Source organism: Mastomys coucha, unplaced genomic scaffold (assembly GCF_008632895.1).
Source record: "Mastomys coucha isolate ucsf_1 unplaced genomic scaffold, UCSF_Mcou_1 pScaffold21, whole genome shotgun sequence".
Classification (NCBI taxonomy): domain Eukaryota; kingdom Metazoa; phylum Chordata; class Mammalia; order Rodentia; family Muridae; genus Mastomys; species Mastomys coucha.
Genome location: NW_022196904.1, coordinates 124832744 through 124843321, shown reverse-complemented (window position 1 = coordinate 124843321; position 10578 = coordinate 124832744). Strand labels below are relative to the sequence as shown.

At 49.2% G+C, this 10578-nt stretch overlaps 1 protein-coding gene across 9 annotated transcripts in view; it reads right to left on the bottom strand.

The window, feature by feature from the left end:
• The window catches only part of Ptpre (protein tyrosine phosphatase receptor type E), a 151085-nt gene that overhangs the window by 10652 nt on the left and 129855 nt on the right, over positions 1-10578 (bottom strand). For all 9 annotated transcript variants that reach the window (XM_031388643.1, XM_031388640.1, XM_031388641.1 and 6 more), the window contains 8 exons: positions 10283-10380; positions 7254-7373; positions 5708-5871; positions 5000-5135; positions 3961-4110; positions 3605-3698; positions 2103-2179; positions 755-889 (listed from right to left, as the gene is read on the bottom strand). In XM_031388643.1, the coding sequence (XP_031244503.1) occupies positions 755-889; positions 2103-2179; positions 3605-3698; positions 3961-4110; positions 5000-5135; positions 5708-5871; positions 7254-7373; positions 10283-10380 (974 nt within the window). The remainder of the gene's footprint in view (positions 1-754; positions 890-2102; positions 2180-3604; positions 3699-3960; positions 4111-4999; positions 5136-5707; positions 5872-7253; positions 7374-10282; positions 10381-10578) is intronic.

Below are 10578 nucleotides of genomic sequence, written 5' to 3'. Positions count from 1 at the left end.
GGAGGAATACTGGGGGGGGTGATGACCAAGAGGGAGGAACACTGGGGGGGAGAGAGAATGTGGCGACAGTTAATGGAACAGAATTTCTGTTTGAGGTGGTGACTGCAATTTGGAGTTAGATAGAAGACATATTTGACAACACTATGGACACATTAAACCCTAATGAACCCTTCAAAAGACGGATTACTTTCTGGGTGTAGCATAGCCCAATAAAATTTTTTTTTTTGTTTTTTTAAAGCAAAGAAACCAAAACATAGATTCAGGTTATGGCCATGTCTTGGGGTAGCACTTAGAAAGATGCCCTATACTCGTAAAGTGCACTTCTCTGGGTTTGTGACGTTACTAGGCCATGGGTGGATCTCTGGGAAAAATGGAATTGTGGAAGTCTTCTAATTCATTAGGACAGCAACCAGGGACATAGGTCAATGTCTGCCTTTACGTCTTGCAAACAGTAAGCAACTGCCCTTTGCATTCACAGGCTGTGACCTTCACATTTAAAAACTGGTGGACCATCGAGGCAAGAGTAGAGATAGCCAAGTCAAAAACTAGTTAGGGCCAACCACCCTTCCACTCATCTGAAGCAAAGACGGAGTAAGATCTGAACCATTCCAACCTCCCTCCTTTGTCTCTTCTTCCTCAGTCCTCCTGGCTTGGCCTCACCCATGTGTTCTCAGGCCCTACACTGCTGAGTCATCATACCATTAGCTACCTTATACACCCAGCACACAGAGGGCCGCTGCCCCGGCCTGCTCACCTGCTCCCGCTCCTGCACCTCGGTCAGCATGACGATTGTATGTGACTTCCACTCCCATACCATCCTCCAGAAGTCCTCAACTGTGTGAGCCAGAGGCCCCTGTGTGGCCATGAAGTAGTCCTTCTGCCTGTAGCCCTTGAGGGAAATAGAAGTTAGGGGCAGGGTACTTGTCACCAGAGCCACTACCTCCCCAGGCACTCTGAACAGCCCGAGGCTGATGTCAGCCTGAACAGGGGCCTGCTGTCACAGGTGCATGCCACAGCCCACAGATATACCCACAAAGCAGGAATTGCCTCTTTATCAGGGTGCTCTATACATCTGGCCTCAGTAGCCGAGGTCATCTCTAAGAGCTAGTAGAGGCCCAGGGTTACCAGGACAGCACTCAGTGGCCTTAATTTTCCTGGGTTCTGTGTCCCAGCTAGATTCCCATCACAGTGGTGCAGAGGGCCCGAGTGTGAAGCTAGAGCACCGGCTTCCTTTCTCAACACAGCCGTTATTCACTCCAGTGCAGACAGAAGTGCTAGCAGCCATATGGTCACAAAGTTCTCTCTTGTCTCTTTCTCTGCCAGCTCCACTGTGCATGGAGACTGGATCCAGCTATGTGCCAAACAAATAATTGCCCAGTCTATGTGGGTTCAAGTCACAGACATCACTCAAGAGCCAGCACGAGCTTGTCACATAAAACTGTGATGTCACAATATACAAATGTAGAGAAGCTTTCCATTGTCATGTGGAAACAGACAATTATTCAGCCATGAGACTAGGCCTCATTTCCAAAGCTCATTATTTGCTGATTTTTTTTTGTCTTTTTAAAGGTTTTTTTTGCTTGGATGCTTGCCTGCAGGCATGTATGCATGTGTACCATGTACATGCCTTGTGTCTGTGGAGGCGAAAAGAGAGCTTTGGTTCCCTTGAAATTGGAGATCCAGGAGTTATGAGCCACTATGTGAGTGCTGAGGACCAAACCTAGGCCCTCTGCAAGAGCAGCAAGTGTTCTTAGTTGATAAGTCATCTTTCCCTTTTTGCGACTTTTTTTGAAGCAAGGTCTCATGTAGTGCAGGCTGGCTTCAAAGTCCCTATGTAGCTCAGGCTGGCTTTGAACTCCTAATATTCCTGCCTCTACTTCCCAACTTCTGGAATTACAGGTGTGTACCACCACACTTGGCTCACTATTTATTATTTTAAAAGCAAAGTAATTCTGCCAAGAAAATGGCATGTCAGTGCTTCTTCTTGAGTGGAAAGCAATGTTCACACTCAAGGGCACATATTTATACAGGAAGGAGTCACATGTTGCAATACACACACACACACACATACACACACACACACACAGAGCTGCGACACGTACATCTATGAAGGATGCGTTGATATAGTCTGTGAACTCTTGCCCTCTTTTCATGGACAGGATTACCCGATTGAAGTCATCTGCAAAGGCAAAGCAGGATTTGCCTTGTTAGTATAGATATCACCATGCCTTATAGACTGCGATGGTCCAGGTTAATGGTGAACTTGATAAGATCTAGACTCACAGGGAGATGGGCCTCTGGGTAAACTGGTGGGGGATTATTAATTGCTTACATTAATTGATGTGAAGACCCATCTTAATTGTGGGCAGGGCCATTCTCTGGCCAGGGACTCCTAGACTGTGTAAAATGGGGAAGCGAGCTGAGCAGCAGCACATTCGTTGCTCTCAGCTTCCTGATTGTGGACGTGATGGTACCTGATGCTTCAAGCGCCCCTGCCTCGACTTCCCCACCACAGTGGGCCCTTGAATCCTGAGCCAGAATCAACTCTGCCTTAGCTTGTTCTTTGGGGGGTAGGGGGCGTGCCATGGTACTTTATCACAGCAACAGGAAAAGAAATTAAGTCACAGACCAAGAATATTAATAAAGCCATCTCTTAGGGAAGTCTCTGTTACCAAATAGGTTCATAAAGTGGTTTGGGGAAGCTCTGAAGACAATCAAATTATCATTTTCATTTTTCTATCATCAGTATAACATATCCCCAAATATAAGCACTAAAAATACTGTATTTAGGAGTGAGGGAGGATGACTGGATAGGACCTGCAGCTGCCAAGGGAGACACTGAGGCCACAAAGAATCAAGGGGTGGAGTCTGGGGAGTGAATTGCCTAGCCTCCTGGAACTCTCTGCTTCCGGAGAAGAGGCGGCCTGTGTACTTGGGGAGTTGCTAAGCCTCGGCTCCATGAAGGGCATGAAAAAGCATGAAGACATGAAGTGCCATCTCTTCAAGCTTGTGTTTCCCACATGTTTCTCCAGCTGTGTTTGCCTAGATATCTCTTCATGCCTTGCTGGGAGGGGCAGATGTGCATTCCTGTTGATTGTGGGTCTTTGCTTCAGTTATCTTGATCCTCAATGGTAGACTAGAGTTGACTCTACCTTAAGCAAGTGTTATGAAATTCCCAAAGCAAGTTCTTTTGTTGTTTTTGGTTTTGTTTTGTTTGTCCCCCCCCACCCCACCCCCCAAGGGCTCAGCTGAATTCACCTTTGGTCTGATTTAGTCCTTTGACATGTGTATATTCTTGGCCATGTAACTCACTCCCTGTTGTGTAAGGGGGAAGGGGCCTCCAGAGAGTGCTAGTAAGGTACCAGGTCACATCTGAGGCAAGCTTTTTAGGTCCGAGGGAACCCTCCTTATACAGAAGCTCTGGTGTCTTGCATTTGAGCTAGATTCTAGGTACCACTTGAGACCCTCACAGGGGAGTCCTTTCTTCCTAACACTGAACACAGCTCCCAATCGCCCAGATCTGCGTCTAGAGGCACCTGCTCCCTAGCATGATGTACAAAGGTGGATGATCCAGGACATGAGACCCACACGCCCACTTCCTTACATGGGATAATCTGGATGACACGGGCCTTCTTCATGTTGGCAGGCAGGTTGCCCGTCCTCATGTTCTCCTTCATGATTCGCACGTTGGTCAGTTTCTGCAGCCAAGGAATGTAGTTAGAGCAAAGCATGACAGACCTGAAGCAGGAGACCTGCTCAGGAAGTTTGCCTCCAGAACTTGCCTTGATATGGAAAGAGTAAGTGATCCTACATGTAGCTTCCCCAGGAGCTCACAACCTGATACCCATCAAACTTTCTGAGCTCAGGAGGCTTCATTTAAGTAGACACCATTTTCCTTGGCTCCTCAGCCACCCCTGCCCCCAGCCCCTCAGGGTATGGACGTTGCTTTGTAGCCCTCACCCTGAACTCTTCCTCCAGCCCGATCTTGTCAAAGTGGGTGGCTGTGCTATGTAGCGTCTGCAGGTGCCTCTCCAGGGAGGACACATCCAGCTCCGTGTCCCCATAGAGGTAGTATTCCAGTAAGGCTTGGTAGATGAATGTATACTGAACCTGTAGGGAGACAGGGGGTGCCGCTCAAGACTGCCCCATCACTGGTAAGATAAGGCTGAGGAGCAAGAGCCCAATAGTGATCATGAGGACCGGTTGTCTAGGATAAAATAAGATGACAGTAATGGCCACTACCTCTGAGGGCTCCAGAGGCTATGCCAGCTGCTTAAAATCACCGCCATGGCATATGAACATGCTAAGGATCAGGGTCACCAGTCTTTGAGACTCTTTGGGAGGTAACGACAGAGTGGGAGGCATACCAGGTCTAACAATGGGCATGCTACTAGCCTGTGGCCACCTGCCTATTAAAATCAGACCTACTAACAGGAGAGGATTGCCTAATGGGGGGGTCCTGGGGAGGCATCCTCTCAGAGGCGAAGGGGAGAGGGGATAAGAGGAGGGACTCTGTGAGGGAGGATGGGGGAAGCATTTGGAATACAAACAAACAAACAAACAAACAAATAAATAACAAACCAATAACAGCAAAAAAAAAAAAAAAAAAAAAAAAAAAAAAAAAAAAAAAAAAAAAAAAAAAACCAGACCTACAAGCTGGCCCTAGTGGTACTGGCTTAAAATTCCAATTATTTGGGAAGCTGAGACATAAAGATGACAAGTTCAAGGGCTGCCCAAGCTATGGAGCCAGGTTAAAACCAGGCTGGGCAGCTCAGTAAGACTGAGTCTCAGGAAGTAAAAGGATGGCTGTGAGTATAGCTCAGTGATAGAGTGACTTCACATGGCAGACCAAGATCAATACCTGGTACTGTAAAAACAAAACAACAACAACAACAAAAATCACAGTCAAAAAATATTTTTAAATGGGCCGGTGGAGTGGTGCGAAGGCACCTGAGTGCTCTGTGATGCTTAGGCCAGGGCAGGAAGAGGTGCCACTCACATCCGTCTGGACCATCTGAGGGCGCTGATTGCGGATTTTAGACACAAACTCAAAGACGTCAACCTTCTGTTCCGAGTGTATCATGTCCATCATGGCATCGATCACAATGAAGGTACCAGTCCGACCCACGCCCGCGCTTCAGGGAGGAGAAAGATGCCACCTCGTGAGTCACATTCCCCTGAAGTAAATGGCAAGCCTGGGAAGATGCCTGAACCTGGGGGACAAAGGACACAGCCTAGGGCAAAATTAAGTAGGGTGCAACTTGGAAGAATAAGGAGCAAGTCTATGCATGGCCACCAGAGGGCACTGCTGCCCTGGTAATTTATCCCGGGACTAGAGACATTGAAGGTGTGTGTGTGTGTGTGTGTGTGTGTGTGTGTGTGTGTGTGTGTGTCCTGGAATGGAAATTAAGTGATCCTTAAGGTACCAGGTAGAACAAAGGGCAAGGTCAGTGGACCTACCCAGACCTCTCACGCCAGCCAGCAACCTGGGCCTGTCAGTCTTGAAGAGTTTTACATATTGGGAGTCTGTTCAGACACCACTGAGGCAGGTGCCCCAGAGACCAAGCGGGGCTAGAATTCTTGTCTCTACCCGTAACTTTGGGTATAGCTGCTGTGAAACTTCATGCTCCCCAGCCCTAGCTCTGCCCACCCCACTACTGCCCCGCTGGCCATTCCCCACACTGTGGCTGACCCCTCCCTGACATACCTACAGTGGACCACAATGGGCCCAGCATGTGAGGGGTTGAGTGTCTTCACTTTCTTCAGGAACTTCAGCATTCCAATGGGGGTAAACGGCACCCCAAAGTCAGGCCAGCTGGTGAAGTGTAGCTGTGAGACCAGCCGTGGAGCTTTGCAGCTGTCAGGGAGTTGCTATGAGAGATAAAGGGATAAGTGAGAGGTGGGAGGTGGAACCACCTTAACCAGAAGACTTAGCATCTCCTTTGAAGGACAGTGGGGCTCATGCCAGGTCAGCATCTGCAAACACAGAGAACCCTGGAATGTAGGGGTACCATACCAGATGTGACTATGTACAGCTCTTGGCTGGCAAAGGGCTTTTTGTAGCTGGCTATACCCAGGCCAGGATCCCAGTAGCCTCACATCCCAAAAGCTAGTCTTAATGCTCATATATTCCAGCTGCCAGGCAGGCCTACCTGCTCTGTCTACACAGTCCCACCTTACTCCTGGGGACCTGAGTCATTGCCAGTATACTCGTTAAGTCTCAAAGAGTCAGTATGGGAAGGAAGGATGAAGGATCAGTCTATACACTGGAAATCTCCAGACCCCCCATCATAGATTCTCCAAGCCTTTGCAGCATGTATGGTTCTCCTGCCACTGATGGTGGAAGATGACAATACCAGTGTGTTTAGAAGTAAGATGTGTGTGTGTGTGTGTGTGTGTGTGTGTGTCTGTGTGTATCCCAGCAAGGGATAACAATTTTAGGATGCCTCAGGCACATGCTCTACCATTGAGCTAGACCCCTTAGTCCATCCTTTCAAAACCTTCTGCAGTGGCTTCTAGACACTTCTTTCAGATTTTTGCAACTTAATCATGTCAATTGCTCTACATTTTATTCCTAATAAAATAGCGGGTCTCGGCAGTCTTCATTTCATCTGCTTCATTCACAAGCGTTTTGATTGAAGGCTGCCTTGAAATGAGCATGAAAGATACTGGGGAGAGTCTGAACCTAATTTTGACACCATTATAAACCAATTCTGTCACCAGACATGGTGGCTCATGTCTTTAATCCCAGCACTTGGGAGGCAGAGGCAGGCGGGTCTCTGAAAGTCTGAAGCCAGCATGGTCTGCACACAAAGTTCCAGGTTGGCACAGACTACATAGCAAGATCTTGTCTCAAACAAGCAAGCAAGCAAGCAAACACACAAATGATCTTGTTTCACAATGCAAGAGTAAAATACGTCATGCTAGAACTTGGGTATAGCTTGGTCGCATAGTGCCTTCTTGGTGGAGTGGGAAAGGACCTCCATTGAATCCTCTACCTCTCCAGCTGGCTCACCCACCTTCTGGGGAGGCCCAGTACACTTGCTGGGAGTCAAAGCACCCAGCGCTCTTCAGATTCAGGTCCTTGACCCACTAACCCTGTCCCAGTCTATCACATGCTCCAGCCCTGCAACCACAGCCTCTGTGAGAGTTCCTGCCATGCTGAGTGGGTGGAGGTGGGGCATCTGTTCACACTGTAAAGCCCCTCCCCCCAGCCTCGCTCCTGAGAAGGCAAATGAGACATTCATGTGTACCGGATGGATGCAGAACTTGCGGATAGTGTAATCCACCAGGACCACGCAGTCCTCTACACACACCCGGATGTTGCCATAGGTCCAACAGCCCTGGTCTGGCCAGTACTGGTAGCACTTCTCCTGTGAAGAGCAATTGAAGGAGAAGAGTCAAAACACAGCTCAGGACATGGCCTCCCACCATCTGCATAAGATCCAGTAAACCCTGTCAGCAGTCAGTGTATCATGAACTGGAGGCATGACTCTGCACGAGTGTGTCTTTTATAAAGGGGAAAGAGAAGCCTCCAAGGTGGCAAATGTGGCTGTAGAACAACTAGAGTGGCTTTGGGGTAGGATATAGTAATATCTCATTTGCTCGCCCCTTCATCTCTCACATCCTATTACACCAGCCATGGCTGTCCATGCTGAAGCCACTTTAGAATTAGGGAGCCCAACCTCATCAACCATCTGGCTCAAGTGAGCCCTTGCCTCCATGCTCTCAGAACGCCTTCTCTAAGCATTTCCCTGGGGCCCGGCTCTCTGCTCTCCTTCTGATCAGGCCACTTACCCTGTATGGCACACCAACATGGGAACCCCTGAGGTGCTCCAGGCCACTGAGGCAGCTCATTACAGAAGACAAGCCCCAGGTACCCTATACTTCCTGAAGCCCCAGGGCTTAACAGGCAGTAAGCTGTTCATCAGCACAGGCTATGAATGAATGGTGATCACCCCGACCCTCCCGCCACCAGAGGGACAAGAGCTGCACAATCTTCCTTTGGAGAAATCTCTCAAATTTAACTAGCCTTCCAGGAGCCTCACGGCTTGTCCTAGAAATGACCAGTGAGAGGCACAGCAAACTGGCCAGTTCTCCAGGATCAATATGCTCCTAAAGTTAAAGGTGCCTGTCACCATGGAGACCAGTATCCTTGTCACAACACTATGGGATAAACATTACCCCTCCCTGTATCCTGACCTAAGCTGGCCTACAGTTACAGGGCATCAGGGTGTGGCCCATAGTGACACTCAAACGGTCTGGTTTGGGTGAGTCATGGTTCCTCTGGGGCACGGATGACTCTCAAGCAATTCTTCCCTGAACGACTCTGGCAAAGATAGGAGAGGGGTCTTAGGATCCAGTGAACTCTTGGCTGTCCCACTCTCAGTCCGTAAGATGTCAGCTGGGTTTTGCAATGCTCTGCCTAGGATGTGGACATCATGGAGACCACAGGCCACCAAGGAAAAGGAACTCTCTTGAGAAATGACTCCATCTGAGGTAGTGGAAATGAAGAGAACCAGCAAGCAGCCCCAAGTCACAGGGCCATAAAAATATAGCAGGAGGCTGTGGGAGAGAGTGATATGAATGACACCACCAGGACACAGGGGGACAGAAGTCCTTAGGGCTCCTCTGCCTTTGCTTAGGGCTACAGTGCTGGCCTTTTGGAAAAGCAACCCTAGGAGACCTGGACTCTGTGGGCAGTTGGTCACAGAGACCCAAGGTCTCCGGTGAGGGTCAGCCTCCCTGTCTATGGAAGCGGGGGTCCCTCCTCACAGAACAGGAGGGCTAGATGAGAACTCCACCATAGTTTTGCTCCTGTCACTCTTTCCATTGGTGACAAAGGACAACAAGGGTAAATGTCCTGCAGTAAGTAAGAAGCTGCAGTCCCCATCTCTCCCTGTTGCCGTATCAACAATAAAACAAAGCCCATCCCCTCTTTGATAGATCAGAAAACTAGAAATGGCCACTGGAGGCTTTTCCCTGTGATGTTGGGCATGGAGCCTACCAATTAGGTGCTCTGGGGATAAGAGTGAGTCCCGTTCTCCTTCACACCCCAAGAATGATTGTTCCACCCAACTCCTGTAGGCCTGTCCATGTCCTCAGTACATGGGGTACCGTTAGGACTAGGCTAGTGCCACCTATGGGGGGAGGCCTTGGGTGGGGGCCCAGCAGGCAGGTACCTTCTGCCAAGCTGGGATTTCATACTGGAATATGCTAGAAGCATAGTCTATCAGCTGGGTCTCTCCACCTATCTTAGTCAGGGTTTCTATTCCTGCACAAACATCATGATCATGAAGCTTGTTGGGGAGGAAAGGGTTTATTTGGCTTACTTCCACATTGTTGTTTATCACAGAGGAAGTCAGGACTGGAACTCAAGCAGGTCAGAAAGCAGGAGCTGATACAGAGGCCATGGAGAGATGTTCCTGACTGGCTTGCTCCCCCTGGCTTGCTCAGCCTGCTCTCTTATAGAACCCAAGACTTCCAGCCCAGGGATGGCACCACCCACAAGGGGCCCTACCCCCTTGATCACTAATTGAGAAAATGCTCCACAGCTGGATCTCATGGAGGCACTTCCTCAACTGAAGCTCCCTTCTCTGTGATAACTCCAGCCTGTGTCAAGTTGACACACAAAACCAGCTAGTACACCACCCGAGGAAGCATCCCTTAGGCTTCCAATGCCCCTTTTACTTGGAAAAAAGAGTTCTGCGTGAACAAATCTGCCAGGCTTCAAGTCTCCTAGGGCTCTGTTGCTCTCTCTTCCAGCCTGCATCTGGGCCAGTTCCTGGCAATGGGAATGGAGACATAGGCTCCGCAGATGCTGCCAGAGTCTGCCTTGTTAGGAAACCAGGCAAGGGTACCTCTCATCCTTAGCTGATGCTTCAAATTTTGCTGTTTATTCACGTCTTCCACGAGCCTCCTGTTGTAGTCCTTCTCTCTAGTCTAGAAAAGATCTGCTCAATGGTGTTCATTGGTAGCCAGGCCTACCACATACGAAACACACTGGTACCTTTCACTCTAAAATCTGTTCCTCTCCATTGGGGTTAGAGCCATGGCTGGCCATGATGATCCTCAGACAAAGAAGGGAACCTCTGATTTCTTATGCTGGACAGTCAGGTGTAGAAACTCGGAGAACTGACTTCAAGATAGGATGCTGGAAGGCCTGAATGCTGTTTGGCCCCCACTGTTAGATGAAAAGTGCTAGCACAGAGTAAGCGGTCAGGACTCCCTGGTGAGAGTAGAGCCACAAGGAAAGGCTACAGGATCAGTGCAAGGGGATTACCTCCTTCCTTTCCTTCAGGTTCGTCAACATGACGATGGTGGCTGACCTTTGCTCCCAGACCATTCTCCAGAAGTCGTTCACTGTTTCCTGCTTAGGCCCTGTGTGCAGAGCAGAGGGTTAGGATGAAGGAGCCATCTAAACTTTGTCCATGAACTCAGCCTTGGAAGGATGACACCTTCCCCAGGCGCGGGACAGGCCCTGCAGCCTGGAAGCTTTCTGTGCAGCCAGGCAGAGTTTGGCTGGCTCTGCTGATACACAGGCAAAAGAAAAGGGGACCACAGGAAGACAGTTGAGGG